Source organism: Lygodium microphyllum, chromosome 4 (assembly GCF_053477565.2).
Source record: "Lygodium microphyllum isolate KBCC chromosome 4, Lygodium_microphyllum_v1.1.10, whole genome shotgun sequence".
Lineage (NCBI taxonomy): Eukaryota > Viridiplantae > Streptophyta > Polypodiopsida > Schizaeales > Lygodiaceae > Lygodium > Lygodium microphyllum.
The window spans coordinates 44,280,130-44,296,960 of NC_141138.1; the positions used below are offsets into that span (position 1 = coordinate 44,280,130).

The 16,831-nt window shown below is 41.3% G+C and overlaps 1 protein-coding gene across 1 annotated transcript; it reads right to left on the minus strand.

Annotated features, from left to right (window-relative positions):
• Positions 1-399: 399 nt before the first annotated feature.
• On the minus strand, positions 400-707 carry LOC148036986 (E3 SUMO-protein ligase MMS21-like). Its single transcript, XM_087677218.1, has one exon. The coding sequence runs from the start codon at positions 693-695 to the stop codon at positions 438-440; it is 258 nt and encodes an 85-aa protein (XP_087533344.1). The 5' UTR covers positions 696-707; the 3' UTR covers positions 400-437.
• Between the last annotated feature and the right edge of the window lie 16,124 nt (positions 708-16,831).

The following is a 16,831-nucleotide window of genomic DNA, read 5'->3' on the forward strand; positions in this document are numbered from 1 at the left end:
TGACACATCCTAGGCATTGAAGGGTAGCTGGTTCTGAAGAGTGCACATTGCAGACTGCAATCCTCCTATCACTTTGAATTCGAAACCACACATATTGAGATAAAATCCATTCACAGGTACTGTCTCAGGGACATCGTCTGGAGTAATGGAACCATCTGACGGTGCAAGAGGACATAGGGAGTCAGCTCACAGTCCACGATAGGAATCTCTGAGGGCAGGTGCATTCACAGTACACTCAGCATACTTCCCACTCCCTCAGCTGTGTAAACCTGTAAATTTCTGTGGCTATGAACAGCAATGCTCTCGTTTGGTAATCTCGACTAGCAATGTTTTCCTTCATCCACAAAGCCCTCAGAATTGCAAAGGCCACAACGCATTACTTACAATGAGCACATTAACTCGTCACCATGATGAACTTTTCAGACTGCTTCCTTGAATTACTTGTACAGAGGATGCTGTTCAGGCTGTACTTGAGGGGACTCTGATTTGAGCTGAACTGCAGTTTCTGATAAAAGCTTCTCAAAGTCTGTAGGCTCAGTTCCAATAGTGTAGCTCTCTTTTATAGACTGCAAAGCCTTATTGTAATAATCGAATTCTTCCATCAGTGCAATTATTTGATGTGTCGCATCTCCAAGCTCCTCCACGAGTTCTGTCTGATTTTCAGCTTCTAGATCCTCAGCAACCATCTTGAACATGACTGCACTCGAACCAAGGTCATGCGAATGTGTGAATGGCCTGGTTGGCTTCGTCGAGAGTGCTCATGGCAGAGCACATGCGTTCCTCTCCCACCATTGCCATGGTTGTTCCCGCCTTCCTCCTCTGCCGATTTCGCCTGCCTTATTAGCATGGCGAGGGTATTGTGTGTCTTATCACAATCGGCGCTCGAAGGGCTCTATGTTCAGCTTCTTGTTGCGATCGAGCCCTGTACATTTTCTCTGTTCTCCTCGTCCGATTTTCTTTTGCCCCCAAAACTCCTCTTTTCAAAAATAGTCCTCTTTTGCTTTTTCTTTCTCAGGCCCCCTTTGTCCTCTTCCCCAGCGCTATATATTCCGCTCAGAAAAGCAGCCTTCTTTTGTTTAAACCAGAAAAGCGGCCTTCTCCCATTCGAGCATTCCATTGAAGAGGGCTTGAGCATCAACCATACATGAATAGTCACCATACAAGCAGATAAATGCCATTCCAAACTCAGGATGTAGATCATAACCTCTAGATAGGTAGAAAACAAAGCATTCCATAACACAACAGTGTGCTCAGACAACCCATCAAACACATTCTCTGCTTCTACAATGCTCCCACATTTGCTATACATAGACACCAGGGTACTATAAACATAAATGTCTGATGTGAATCCTTTCTGAAGGGCATCAACATGTAATGCTTGTCCAATTTCCAGAGACTTTATTTGAGTTATTCAGCCCTTCTCTTCTTGGATTGCACATGCTTGGAGTGCAATGACAATTGTCTACTCCACTGGTTTAACACCTTCAACCTGCATGTGCCCATAAAGTTGTAAAGCCTTCTCTCCTTAGCCCTGCTCAACATAGGCTGAAAGCATCCTTTCATGCCCACCATTATTGAAGGAGGACCTATCAGGTGCAACCCCAGCTGAAAGAAAAGATAGTAAAAGACCCCTCTTTACTATATTACCACGCAGAATAAAGATGCAAACATAACAACTAAGTATGTACAAAACATCAACTCCCACACACAACTTTTGGGTGGATTTCACACCTCGAATGCACAGCAATATGACATCCACCCCCTCTAATCCTGCGCATCCTCCAGATGGGCCAACCACCCATGATCATTATCATCAAGATCCACAAACAGATCAATCTCTTCATTGTGCATTTTTGGTATATCAACAAGATTATCTGTCATATCATCTGTCTCTTCCATTGGAGTTTCTTCTCGTTGCTCTTCTCTTGCGAATTCTTCCAATGCATAATCTTCATTATCTCTTTTCTTGAAAATCTTGATTCTTTTTCCTGCAATTAGGCACTCTAAGCACTGTCCCATCCAATTCGGTCAGCTCATATGTTGCATTGTCAAAGACATGTCTGACTATGTACGGCCCAAACCATCTTTTCACCATCTTCCGAAGTGCAGTATGCTGATCATCAAGGCTGCTATCAAAGACTAATACCCAGTCTCCCTCTTCTATTGCTCTAGGTCGCAAGTGATGCCTGCTGTTAAACCTGTCCTTATTTCTTAGTCTAGCAACCTTCAACCTGTCAATAGCTAGCTGAATATCCTCTGGTCTTCTCTCCAACTGCCGAATCCGAAGAGCTAAAAGCTCCTCTCTCGTCAAATCCTCTTGCCAAGGTAAAACTGACCAAGTCAAAGCACAAGTCTTAGTCTGCATAACCGGTTTCTGACCATACATCAACTCTGCGGGGCATATATCCTGTGGTAACACTGTGAGTCGTACGATCAGCCCACAAAGCAAATGGTAGAAGTCTCGGCCATTCTCCAATCCGTCCTCTGCATGCTTTGGCTAATGCTTTCACTATCGGCGGATGTCCTCTTTCAGTCTTTCCATTTCCCTCTGGATTGTATGCTGTGGTTAGAGCCAACTTGATTCCTAGTTGAGAGAAAAACTCCCTAGCTTCATCTGCATCCAATTCACCGCGATCCGTAGTGATCTTACCCACATAGCCATACCTGCAGAAAATTTCTTCTAATAAGAACTTACACACTGCACTAGTGGTCTTCGTTCTCAAAGATCTGCCCTCAACATGATTGGTAAGATCCTCTCTAGCCAAAACAATATATCTCATCTGCCATAGACCCATAGGCATAGTAACCAAGTCAACTACCCACTTATAATGAATGCATAGCGGATAGGTCGGATGAAGCTCATCTCGATGACGCACTACCGAATACATCTGGCAGTCTCTGCAAGTCTCTACAAAGTGAGAAACATCTCTATACATGCCTTTCCACCAATATTTCTCCTTGATTTTCTCATAAGTAGCCCACACTCCTCTATGACCAGCCGAAGGACTCTCATGAAACTCCCTCATCACCTGTAACTGTGTCTCTCTATCGCAAACAACCCGCAAAGGTAATCCGCCTCTTTTCTTTGGATGCTTCCAAAGAAATCCGTCCTTGAGAAAATAACCATAGGCTTTCCTTCTGATCTTCTTGAACTCTTCATCTATCCATTCATCTCTTTTTCTTAGTGTACTAAGGTACTTCCCAATCTGCAACCAATCTCCAACATAGAGTTCTTCTATGAAAGCCACAATATCATAGACATGGCAAACATGATCAACCATAGTGGCTGAAATTTCTGCATCATCCTCTTCTGCAAGTAGTATTTCCTCATCATCATATCTGGCTCTAGACAACATATCTACCCCACTGGATTATCCTTTCCTGCTATGTGTTTAAATTCTAGATTTAATGACTTGATGTATGCAATCCATCTCAGCATAGCTATATCCGGAGTAGAGCAACTCGTAATCATACCTATCAATGGCAAGCAATCTGTCTCTACCACAACTGAAGCTCCAATAAAGTACTCCTTGTCACATTTGAGAGCCGTAACAATCCCCAGTAACTCCCTCTTGATTTGCGGATATCTCCTATGTCTCTCGTTTAGGACTTTTGCCCCAAACCGAATAGCATACCTGTTTCAATCTGCATCATCTTGACCCACAGACATCCTTTCCGATGGACCGCTAAGACGTGTCCTGGATGATACTAGTGGACACGTTACATAACATATGATGAATGATATCTTCCGAGAGCATCTAGATGATTTTGTAGTTACATACTTGGACGATATCTTGATATTCTCAAAAAAACCAAAGAAGCATGAGCACCATGTAAAATTAGTTTTGGAAATTTTTACAGAAAAAGGACTATAAGTAGAAATCAAGAAGTGGCCTTTCCATCATACAAAAATGCAATTCTTGGGGTACAATGTCTGCTAGAGAGGAATCTTCATAGACCCTTGGAAGATCGATACTATTCTTGACTGGAAAACATCCAAATGTATCCAAGATGTCCAATGTTTCCTTGGCTTTGCAAACTTCTACATGATATTTATCAAAGATTACTCAAACATAGTCACACCACTCCCCAAATTCACAGGAAACTCAAAGTTCTCATGGACCTCAAAAGTGAAAAAGGCCTTTAGACCTTGAATATCACTTTCACCACTGCCCCAATCCTAGTCCACCCAGATCCTACCAAGTCAATTTTCTTGAATACTGATGCATTAGATTATGCCTTAGGAGCCTTCTTGTCTCAAAATGGAGATGATGGTCATATGCATCCAATGGCATTCGACTCAAGGAATTTCTCCCCTCTAGAGATAAACTATGAGATCCATAACAAAGAACTCCTTACCATTCTAGATGCCTTTGATACTTGGCATCATCATCTAGAGGGTGCAACCCATAAAGTTATCGTCTATACAGATCACAAAAATCTAAAATACTTTATGACAATCTACATTCTCAATTGAAGAAAATCCCATTGGAGTAACTTCTTATCTATGTTTGACTTTGTCATCACCTATTACGTACTAGGACTCCAACAATGCTAATCAAATGCTTTATCAAGAAGATCCTACTTGGCACCTAAGAAGGGAGAAGAACCTTTTGATCAACAATGAACAATACTACTCAAGTTAGAGCACCTCCAACTAGCAGCCATTTTCAGTTGTCACCGAGATGACCCTACCTTGATCTAGTTTATCCATGAAGTCCTACCACATGATGATTTGGCCAACAATCTGAAGAGAAGAAATCAAGAGGGAAAAGGAAATGAAATCTATGAGTTTCAGGAAACTAATGGATTGTTATACTATAAGGATCTACTTTACACCCTCTAGGAAAGCTAAAACTCCATGTACTCCAACAATGCCATGACACCCCAAAAATAGGACACTTTGGAGTTAGTAAGACCTTAAAGCTTATTGCATGACATTTTTGGTGGCCCTAGATGTGGAAAGAGGTTAAGGAATATATAAAATGGTGTGATAGCTCTAGTAGGGACAAGGTACGTTGTCATAGACCACATGGCCTCCTACAATATTTGCCCATTCTTGCGCAACCCTGGTCTTCTTTGCCCATGGATTTCATAACACATATTTTTGAATTAGAAAAATATGACTCTATTCTTGTTAAGGTGGATAGGTTCATGAAAATGGCACCTTTTATCAATACCACTCCAAGACCATCACAAGCACAGCTCTACTGCTAGACTCTTCCTCAAATACGTTTTTAGATTACATGCCCTCCTAGTTGACATCATCAGCGCGATCCAGGTCCCCAATTCATATCTAGTGTTTGGAAGAGCCTTTGTAACCTCCTTGGAGTCCAAGCTAAGTTATCCTTAGCCAATCATCTAAAGACTGATGGTCAAACAGAATTGGTAAATCAAGTCTTGGAACAATATCTCTCCTGCACCATCAACTACTATCAGAATGATTGGTTTGAGCTCTTGCCCTTTGCAATTTTTTCTTATAATAATAGTATCCATGCATCTACCAAGTAAAGTTCTTTCTTTCTAAACTATGGCTAGCATCCAAGGATGGATGTACATCTCTCCAATCAAGAAAGAACCCTACCACCCAATATAAAGCTCAACACCTAGCAAATATACTCCAAGAACTCAATCAAAAACTCAAAAAGGTTCAGAATCAATACAAGCCCTATTCAGAAAAGCATCCTCTCCAACATCTTGCATACAGAGTTGGTGATAAAGTATGGTTACTCACGCATAACCTCAAGAAAGCAAGGCTCTCCAACAAGCTAGACTACCAGAGATTTGGGCCCTTCACTATTATAGCCTAGACCAACCCAATTGCTTACCAACTCCAACTTCCTAGCATCATGAAGATCCACCCAATCTAATTTGCCACCACTTGTCCAGATTGAAGATCATGAAGAATTTGAGGTCAAGCATTTCTTGGACTAGAAGATTTCTCGAGGTCGATTGGAACACCTTGTTCCATGGAAAGGATATGACACCAATGATCACACTTGAGAACTTGTAGATTATCTCCGAAGAGCACCTCTCAAAGTTAAAGAATTTCACAAGAGGAATCCAACAAACTTGGACCAAACCATCCAGCCACTCTTCGCAGAACTCGTCATTAGAGGAGGAGGTGATGTCATAGACATGCCATGATCAAGTAAACAGATGAATTATTGCTCATGCCATATGAGTCCAAACCCCATGCAAATGCACCCTTAATAGGACATCCTCGAGTCAACCATCCAAATCCATCCTTTCCATGTCATCATAGAACCTTCTAGAAGATATGCCATGTCATTGCTTGCATCATGGATGATGTCATCATGGAACATTCTACAATATTTGTAGCTTCCCTCCAACACATACAAAAGGAGGGATTCACCATAGAGCTCCTCAATCTTACCAATGCTAGTGTTGAGAGCTCAAGAAGTCCAGACCTCCAAGTAAGAAACTTTGAGTTCTAGCTCTAGTTATTATTTAATATGGTATCTAGTCTTGTCTTGCCTTCCATTATACTCTTGTTGTCATCTCATCTTGTAATCTTCTAGTACGATATCCTGTCTAGTACTATCCTATATCTTGTTCATCCTCGCCCGAGGGAGATCTTGTAATTTTGATATCTTGTATCCATACCTATGGACGCGATGTTGTGCTAGTAATATGCCATTGACTCTCTAGATTAATAAGAAAGCTAGATGATGAAAAACACAAGTTTAGCCTATTTTTGATATGTTGGATATTATTTCTTATAAATGTCTTAAAAAGATGTAGAAAGCTTCTAAAATATAGTGACATGCAAAAAGAAGGGGCTTCTGAATTTGAGTGGTGTGATTGCAGGTGTCAGGCAGCAAACAACACTCCAGATAGGAAGAACAAGAAATGGCAATTTGGGAGAATTATGAGTAGGTGTCCAAGGGTTTTACCCCCTTTTAGAGCCAATGGAACCTTCAAATTTTCTGTTTGAGTAGCAAAGAAGAATCTAGTATTTGGTGCACATTTTTGGTCTACCAAGGAGCTCCAGAAGATCTACTGCTTGGAGATTACTTCTGAGTAGTCCTACACAAGGATTTTATTTATCTTCTTAGGTTTTATCAATACGTAGTGCTTAGAATCATTGAGCTTTGTCTTTACATTATATACAGCCTTTGGCATATTTAAATCCCTTGCCTATTCTTTTTCTTTTATTCCATCTCCTATTCTCTACTTCCTTCTCTCACTAATCTTTGGTGGATATGACCTTTCGACTAAAACGGCTTTGACATTGGTGAATTCGACATGAAAGATCATCAAAAAGAAAGATAGGATGGGAGGACCTTTAAGAAAAATTTATAGTGATTTTTTGCAATAGTTAGTGTAGAATATGAACATGCTTATGTAGAAACAACAACAACAACAACAGGTGATGCAGGCTACCACTCAAACAAAAACTATTGTGATGAATGCTCTACAAGTAGTAGAGCATGAGAAGAAGTGTTAAAATGGCAAGAATATATCGGCATATTTGCATATCTATGCTCAAAAGAGGGAGTTCTTTAGGGTGGTTCAACTTGCACGGAGCTAGTATTTTGTGTGCGTCATTGTACATGAATTGAAAGTGTGAGTCACTGAATTGTACATGCAAGATGTTGACTATATAGCTCTCAAGAAGACACTTAGGGAAGAATTTTATATTTAAGATAGTATTTTGATTACCCACAAGACTTTCCAGGAGTGGATTCTACAACCCAATAAGAGTCTTGTGGCTACAGAGTAATTAAGATAATTTGAAAGTCAATTTGGGTAGTTAGATCTTGTAGAACAATAAGCTCTTGCAAGTTGAGAAATTGAATTATTTCTACAAGTGGAAAATTCTGAGCTTCAAGAGAATCTTGAAGATTTTTTAGAGGATCAAACTACATAGATAGGGTGTAAAATAGAGTGGAAGTATGTTAAGGAGGCTCTTACTCCAATGGTGAAAAAGCATAGAAGAGAAAGATTATATGTATCTAGCTTGCCCACTATTATGGGCAAAATAGTTTATGTATTTAATAAGCCACTCACTTTTGTGGCTAAAATTATGGCCACACGTGTTGTTTCCACTATTAGGGAAGATGTATTAGATGAATTGGTTAAAGGCATGATGAATCTTGAGTTGAAGGTTACAAGATTGGATGGGAATGGACAAGAGGAAAGGGGACAGGAAACAATCCCTAAACCAGGGAAAAGATGTATGTGGTGAGATAGTTTATAGCATGAAATGAAGGGTTTTACTACTTATCAAGAGGCCTTAGCATGATAGCTCATCTTTTGGAAAGATGGCAAGATCCATGCATAAGAAATGGGATTGCCTATTGCTCTGAATTTTGGAAAGATGGCAGGATCTATGCATAAGAAATGGGATTGCCTATTGCTTTGAATTTTGGAAAGGGAGGTATGCAAAAGTTGTTGGAAGACTTGGCTGTTCAAAATGCTGATGTGGCTACACATGCTTCCACTTTTGGTCTACATTTTGATAGAATGCCCGGGCAAGTCATGGTTGGTCCAAAGGCTATAATATGGACACATGTTTTGCATGCAATTTCAAAGAGGAAAATTACTACTAGTGAAATGTCTCATGTAGGGCAAGATATTTATGACATAACTGGTAAGGAATCACTGGTAGATGCATATTCAGTATATGCACATTTAGCAAAGGTGCAAAACATGGATGTAATTGTGGAAGAGAAACGAAAGAGAGATGAAGATAAAGGAGGGACATCTAAGAGAGTGACAAGAAGAAGTGTGGATCAACCTAAAGCTACAAATCAACCACCTCTTGAGCATGTTATGGAAGAGGTTGGGCAGAAGCAAGAATATGATAGCAAACAAGAGGACAAAAAGAAGGGTAAGAAGTTGGAATATAGGCTATAGTCTCATATTGAGATAGCCATAGATCTCAAGAAGGTTCTTGAAGGATGGATTTTAAATAGTCTAGTGGAATTCACCTTGGGAGAGCTGCTTGGAAAAATCATTGACATAATTAAGAGGAAGTGTCAGTTTCTTGGTGACACCACTAGTGCATTGCTACAATTTAAAGAGGAAACTAGTTTACTGGGCATTCAGATTGAATATGAGTATTATGTGAGTGCTAGTTTATTTATGTAGGATAGTGCTAACCAATGGAAAACATGTGGAAAAGAGAAGAACGTGGCTAAAAATGCATTGTTTTGCAACAATATACATGGTGGACTAAGCCAGATGCAACAATATGGGAAAGAGACTCCATGATTTATTCCTCAAAGTCATTACACACACTATAAGGATATCCATAGCGACGTCGATTAGCGACGACAAATAGCGGCATCGCTATTTGCGTCGCTATTAGTGTCGCAAATGCGACACAAATAGCGACGGTACCCAGAGAAAAAAAATGCGGGCTAAAACCCAAGCGCATTTCATTTCGCGCATTCACAAAAGTTTTCGTGAGGGAGAGCAAGAGAGAGAGCGACCGTTTTGTTGAGAGGGAGAGAAAGAGAGAAAGAAGGCTTCTCATTGCCACCGCCGCCACCGCCGTCGTTCGCGAAGAAGAGCAAGAGGTGTACAGAGGGCGAAGAGGAACTGCCCTCATGAAGAGGAGCCGTCAAACCCTTCTTCGAGTCTTTACGGTGAGTGCATTTTCTCTCTCTTTTACTTGTTTTTTGTATAATTTGTGTATATTGAGAGAGGGAGAGGAAATGAGAGAGAAAGAGAGGGAGAGGGAGAGGGAGGGAGAGGAAATGAGAGAGGGAGAGGGAGGGAGAGAGAGAGAAAGAGAGGGAGTGGGAGAGGGAGGAAATGGGAGAGAGAGGGGGAGGAAATGAGAGAGGGAGAGGGAGGGAGAGAGAGAGAAAGTGATGGGACCTGAAATGGGCCGGCACTGGCTATAGCACTAGCCGGACCTCATGCTCATGACACACAAACACCCTCACGGCCTCGCGGACCAGAAGCGTCAATCTAATGCTAAAGGACACACTGCCCTAAAGTTTAATTCTTGCATTTATAGTTTATAGTCCCACGTTTCCCTGAAACTCCTCAAAGGGAGAACCCTTATACATTGGTGATGCCACGATCACACACACATAGGAGGCACTCCACCGACTAATAGTCGGAACCCCACTACAGCTCTCCTACATCGGAGGGATTGGCCCTTTGATGCGCTGCTAAACATATAACACAAATGAGCACAAACTCCTCTCAAGGTACCAATATTTTACGTTCCAGGATGTACCATTCCTCACTATAATTTCCCCTTAGGACCCAACGACTAACCTACAGCTTAGGACATCCTCACGCTCATCGTTGGTCACAACCTAAGGAAGACAAGTGCCATGCATCCACGAGGTTTTTCTGATACCTTTTAATTATTATGCTCAATGCAAATTGTGTATGGCTACGTGCTCAGACAAAAGAAAGATCAGCATCGTGCATAGTGCATAAAGCATTCTTTCCATGAATTTTACTAGCGCGTGCTGCGTTGAAAGGAGGCACCGAGCCATATACTCATGCTACCATCCTCTTTATTTAAACCATTCCTATATGCCAAGTGCAATGCATAAATCAAATATTTTCTTTATCTTTCAGTGTTTCAGCCCCTCTTCATCCAATTCTTAGCATTTTGCATCATTGATCGGTTAGATAGGGTTTCTATGCATTTCTTCCTTTTAAAAGAACGATAAATACGCACAAAACATAGAAACGGGGACAAACCAAGGCCAACCTCATGCTTTGCCATCGCTATATATTGCATAAACATATATATAATTTTCTCTAATTTTCCTCAACCCGTTTTCCATTTTTTCCTAATTTTAAACCCATTTTTTTTCATTTTTTGGCATTTTTTCTTATTTTTCTTTAATAAATAATGATTGAAAATGAAAATTCATTGTGGGCTGTGGCCCTTAGATTCATTGATAGCAAAAATGCAGATTTAGTTGGTGTGACATATCATATTTCTCATTTATATAGCAAAAAAACCCAATTTTACCCTTAAAACGCGTGTTTTTAATGTATTTTGACATTAATTCTGGCCATGTAGCCTTATATTTTCTGATTTTCAGGTTGCAAACAGTTGGAACTCATGGCAAAAAATGTCATAATGAACTTTCATCCCATATGAACAAGATTTCATAAAGCAAATAGCATAAAAAGATCATTTTTCTTTGTAAAAATAGCATTACCGCTTATTTTCAGGTCTCGGTTTGTTGGTCTTGATTACAGGACTGATTTCCAGCATGCATTTAATACTCAGCATCTTCAAGAACAGCCCTCTTCATGTCTTCATCCATCTGGAAGCAATCCGGTCTCATCCGGACAAGCTTTCCTCCACCATTCTTCATTGTCTTCTTCCACACAAGAACAACCCCTTAAGGGAGAGAGAGGGAGGAGAGAGAAAGACTAAAATCAGAGATCTTCATCCAAGCCACCATTGGACAAGCGAGAGGCGGCGATACGATCAGCATACAAGAGGGAATCAAGGGCCAATGTCGGTCAGGGGGGTTGTTTGCAGGCTCATGATCATCATCCATCAAGATGGGGCGAAAAATGCGCTAGGATGCTACCCCCGTTTTTTATGCCATCTCTCCTCTTCATCCCACGTTTTTTGTCCAAAATTTCATGTTACATCAAAAAATTGGGGCTCACAAAGGTCACTTGCCCCTTGGCCCAAGTTTTGTCCACCCCTTCGCATCTTGCCCATTTCCTTGGCCATTTTCCCGTCCGATGTCCAAATCGAGTGCTGTAAATTTCTGCGCGTCTGGCTTAACATCCCACATTGGCCGGAAACTCTTGACAACCCACACGACAGTCTGAAAAATTATCCAAAATCAACAAGTGTCGCTCGGGCACCTTTAAAGCTCTTGACGCTTAAAATCGTCCTAGCTGGAGTTGCCGCCTTCGATGTTGAATATTTTTCCCTTGATATTCATAATTTTTGGCTATTTTTAAGCACTTCTCAGCATCAAAACTCCGCTCTCATTGGCGACCACGGGATAGGGCGACTTAGCCCGTCGAATCCCACAATAGATCTGCACAAAACAACCAAAGGAAGCATCAAGCTGATACAAAATACATACATATTAAAACAAGCACAACGCTCACCCTACCCCCTGACAAAACCAAGGCGTGACATCCACAAGGAGTAGGCCTAGCATAATCTGATAGAACGTCCGAAGCTAGTCACTAACCAACTGCTCCAACACGGCCAAACTAAAAAGAACTGTTAAAGAGGTTGCCCTAAGTGGTGGTCTGAACTACCTACCTAACTAAGGACAACACAACCAGGAACTCCTACTAGACGAGGACTCCTATAGCCTGATCAAGAAGTGTTTTCTTTTAGCACATCTCTTCTTTTAGGGTTTTAGGTTTCATACTTAGGCATGTAAAAAGGAGGGAGCTGAGCGTAGTGACCCAAGGAGAATAGGGCATCGGCCTCAGGTCCTGTGTCGGTACCCAAGAACCTACTAAGCCCTCGCAAGGCAACACTTAATCCTTTTTTAACGCTCACTTTTATTTTCACTCCAACCTTCCTTAATTTCTTCTTTTCTAGCAAGATGCTACCCCTAGGAAGACAAGGCATCGGCCTGGGTCTGACTCGTCCCCAGGAACCTACCAGGCCTTTGCAAGGCGATGATCAACTACTTATAAATTTTCCTTTCTTTTCTATTCTTTGATAGGGGTAAGAACCCCTTTTTACACACCTCTATATATATTTATTGTCTGTAAGATATTCAGGGTTTCTTTTCCTTCTATCATCATTATTTTTATTCTGGCAGCCTTCTCTAACTGCCTCACAACTAACAAGAACTCCTAGAACGACTGCCTAGCAGGCTAGCAGAACAGGGTCACTAGAACTTCCTTCTAAAACAGGTCTTTTGATGCCTGACAATGTCTTTACAGGAGGCAACGACTACTCAGACCTCCCTCAAACATCCTAAACCTAAACCTGGGACTTCATGCCTTGGTTGCAGGTCCCCAATAAGAAAAGAAAAATCCCCCTAACAAGTACACCAACACATAGAGCATAAAAACCACAATACTCATAAAGGAGAGATATCACCTGGATAGGGCCATGACAAGCTTCCACACAACAAAAGGCTCCTTCCAAGCTTTTCTTCCGAATATGTCTAGCATAAAACTAAAACAAGAAACCATTAACTGCACCTGTACTAATCAGACAATTGGCCCTCTTGGCCTAACGAGATAAAACACTTCACTACAGAACTTAATCGGCCCTCTTTGCCTAACGAAATAAAACAGTAAAACCTTGCAAAACTGGCCCTCTTGGCCTAACGAGATCAAACAGAATAGCATCTACACATCCCTCCTTGAAAGAATCCAGATATGCAATAATAGGCTTCTTTCCAAGGAGGAAAACACAGGGCTTGTAGCCCTAAACTAAATGCATAAGGTTATGACCCATCCCTCCTGCATATATAGCAAGAGGCGTACGCACAATATGTTGTCTAATCAACCTATGGGTCCAGGATAATAACGGTAGATTGGTCTCGGCTACTCTTTGCATCACCCATATCAACCATCGTCTGCCATATATTGCATGTTCCGATAACATTCCCCACAAGCGACCGGGTCCTGTTTCATCATTAATAACAATATCCAAACTAGGAATCAGCTGAAAAGACACTCTCTCAAACACTTCAAGTAGGGTCATCGCAGTTCGATGATACATACAGAGAATGGGATTCCGCACTATGTATGTCCCATCTAGCTGATTCAGGATCAACTGGGAATCCCCTTCCTACCCCGAGATAAGCAGCTAGCTTCATCGTAACTCTATGTCAGGGTTCTCGGATTACTATTCCAACACTCCCTTTTTTATTAGAGCCCCTAGACACTCCGTCAAAATATAATGTATATGTCCATAATGGGTTTACACAGCCTGCCATCACGAACTCCTCTATTCGTAATTATGATAGTCAAAATTTAGCATGTTGACAGGATGAACTCCATCCCACCTTCTTCATTGAACTCAACAGGGATACTTGTCAACAGTCGTAAGGAGTGATGGCAAAAGTCTTTGATCTCCCACACAAAGGTTCCGTCTTCTTGCTCAATCACTTTGTATCCTTTTCTCCACCAGATGAGTTTCCCTTGATGGTATCTTTGCTCCAGATATGGGTGCTCCAAATAAGGAATTAACCACCCCATCCACCAGCTTTAAGCTCTTTTGCAAGTTTCAAATCATCCCCAGCATGGACCTGCAATGCATTTCTCTATATTAGCATACTTAGAAATAATAAGGTTTAATCTTATTAAGATTAACCTTATTTTTAAACTCTACTCCCTGTAGATCAGCTAATAGAGCCGTAGACCTATTTTTCCCTAACCTGACAATCTTGTAGGGGCCATCCCATTTAGGTTCCAGCTTCCCTGGAAACAGCTCCCTATGCGCATCATAATATACGACTAATTGCCCTCTTTTAAAGGTATACTTCTTCGCTCTAAGGTCATGCAACTGCTTCATCTGATGTTTAGCTACCCCTTGGTGTAATAAGCTCTGCAATTTCAGCTCATCCAGGTTGGCTATGGTCGTGAAACGTTCAAAGAGAGAATCCTCGTCTCCCAAAGAGTGGTTAATTGCAAACCGTATAGTTGGCAACTCAATCTCGAGGGGTAATACACACTCTTCCCCATAAACCAATTTAAATGGAGTATGGCTAGTAGCGCGCTTGAACGTTGTATTGTACGCCCATACTGCCACATACAACTTCCTATCCCAGTCTCATTTTGTCTCAAAGACTATTTTAGACAATATACCCACATGCTACTTATTAGTGCTTTCAACTTGCCCATTTGCTTGCGGATTATAAGGGGTCATTTTATTATGCTTGATTTTTCAAGCCTCAGTCAAGCTTTTGATCACTTTATTCAAAAATGGGGTTCCACGATCCAACACTAGTTCCTTTGGGGGACCGAAACGGCAGATAATCTGCTCTAAAAGGACACTTGCAGTCTCTTTTGCATTGTTCTGCCTCGTCGCCCCCGCTTCTGGCCATTTTGTAAAATAATCAGTGGCTTCTATAATGTAGCTCTTTTGGGTAGTGGACAACGGGATAATAGGACCCACAAAATCAATGCCCCACTTCTTAAATGGAAGGATAGCCATCATAGGCATAAGTGGGTGTTTCCTATTCTCTTTATTGTCATGCCTTTGACAGGTATCACATCTCTTCACATACTCAAAAGAATCTTGGAAGATGGACGGCTACCAATATCCGGCTCGTAAAGCTTTCTGCGCCGTCAACCGTCCAGCGAAGTGCCCTCCACATGTAGAGTCATGACACTCCTCCAAGATAAAAGGAACCTCGTCAGACATCACACATCAGCGGTAAATATCATCAACACCCTGCCGATATAGCGTCACTGCGATCAAGGAAAACTTCAAAGCTTGCTGTTTGATTTTCCTCTTTTCTGATTTTGACAAACCAGCTCCAGTCTCTCCGGTTGATAGATAATGCGTAATAGCAGCATACCACGATGGGATAGAAGGTGTATCAATTTTAAACATTTCCTCAATATCACTTCCTTCAGTGAAATCCACAAGGCATTCTACAATACCCTGCAACCTTGGTGGCTTACTCTTAATCTCATAATCAAACTTCTGCAAAGTGATTAATCACTTTGCCAAACGATCAGGCGGTTGTAGCTTGTTCATAAGCAATCTAAGCCCCTCCGCCTTCGTATAGAACACTACCTTTTCATAGAGGATGTAGTGCCTGAATTTCTTAGTCCCAAAGACCATCGCGAGATACAACTTCTCCATGTAGGTATAGTTAATCTCTGAAATGCCCAATTTTCAACTAGCAAAAGCTATCGGATGATACCACTTTTCCTCCCAAATTTGGGCTAAACAGCAGCTTATACTATGCATGGTGGCTATTGAAAATATATAGAACACCTCGCCTCTTTTAGTAGGTGCTTTTAAAATGGGTGCTTTTACTAGCTCCTATTTCACATCCTCAAAAGCTACCTTACAAGGGTCGCTCCATTCAAATAGACAGCTAAAGGATAATAAGTTCGTTAATGCCAATGTCCTTTCTGCCAAGGCATTTATAAACCTCTGATAGTACCCTATCAATGGTGACAGAAAGCTATGTACCTTTTTCGGAGTGCGTGGTGGACTCATAGCAACTATGACCTTGATCTTTTCAGGGTCAGTTGCTATCCCACTGAACTGATCACATGGCCTAACAATAACCCATAAGGTACTCCAAAGACACACTTCCGTGGATTAAGAGCGATACAAAATTGTCTGTAGTGCTCAAAGCACTTTCTCAAAATAATCAACATCCTTTCCCTTACAGTGGCTGCCCCCAGATCATCAATAAATACTTTCAACTCATCTGGGGAGATGTCACCAAAGGTCTTTTCTGCTGTTCGTTGCCACGATCTAGGTGCATTGCACAAACCAAAGGCCATCACATGGTACGCAAAAGTACCAAATACAGTAATAAAAGTCGTTTTCAACTTGTCCTCTTCTGCAATTGCCATCTGGTTGTATCCTGCAAAGCAATCCATGAATGAATATATTTCCCTACCCGCCAATTGATCCAAAATCTGGTCAATAAATGGCAACGGGTAGTAATCTTTAACCATCTGCGTATTCAGCTCTCTAAAATCCACACATAATCGGATCTGGTTGTTTTTCTTCTTCCTGATAACAACTGGTGAACACCATTCTGTGTGTTGTACAGGGAAGATTAAACCAGCTTTCCTTAACTTGTGTAACTCCTCAAACAACGCGTCCCTCAATTCAAAAGGCATACACCTTACTTTCTGACGTACAGGACGACTGGCTTCTTTTACAAGAATAGTATGAACAGCC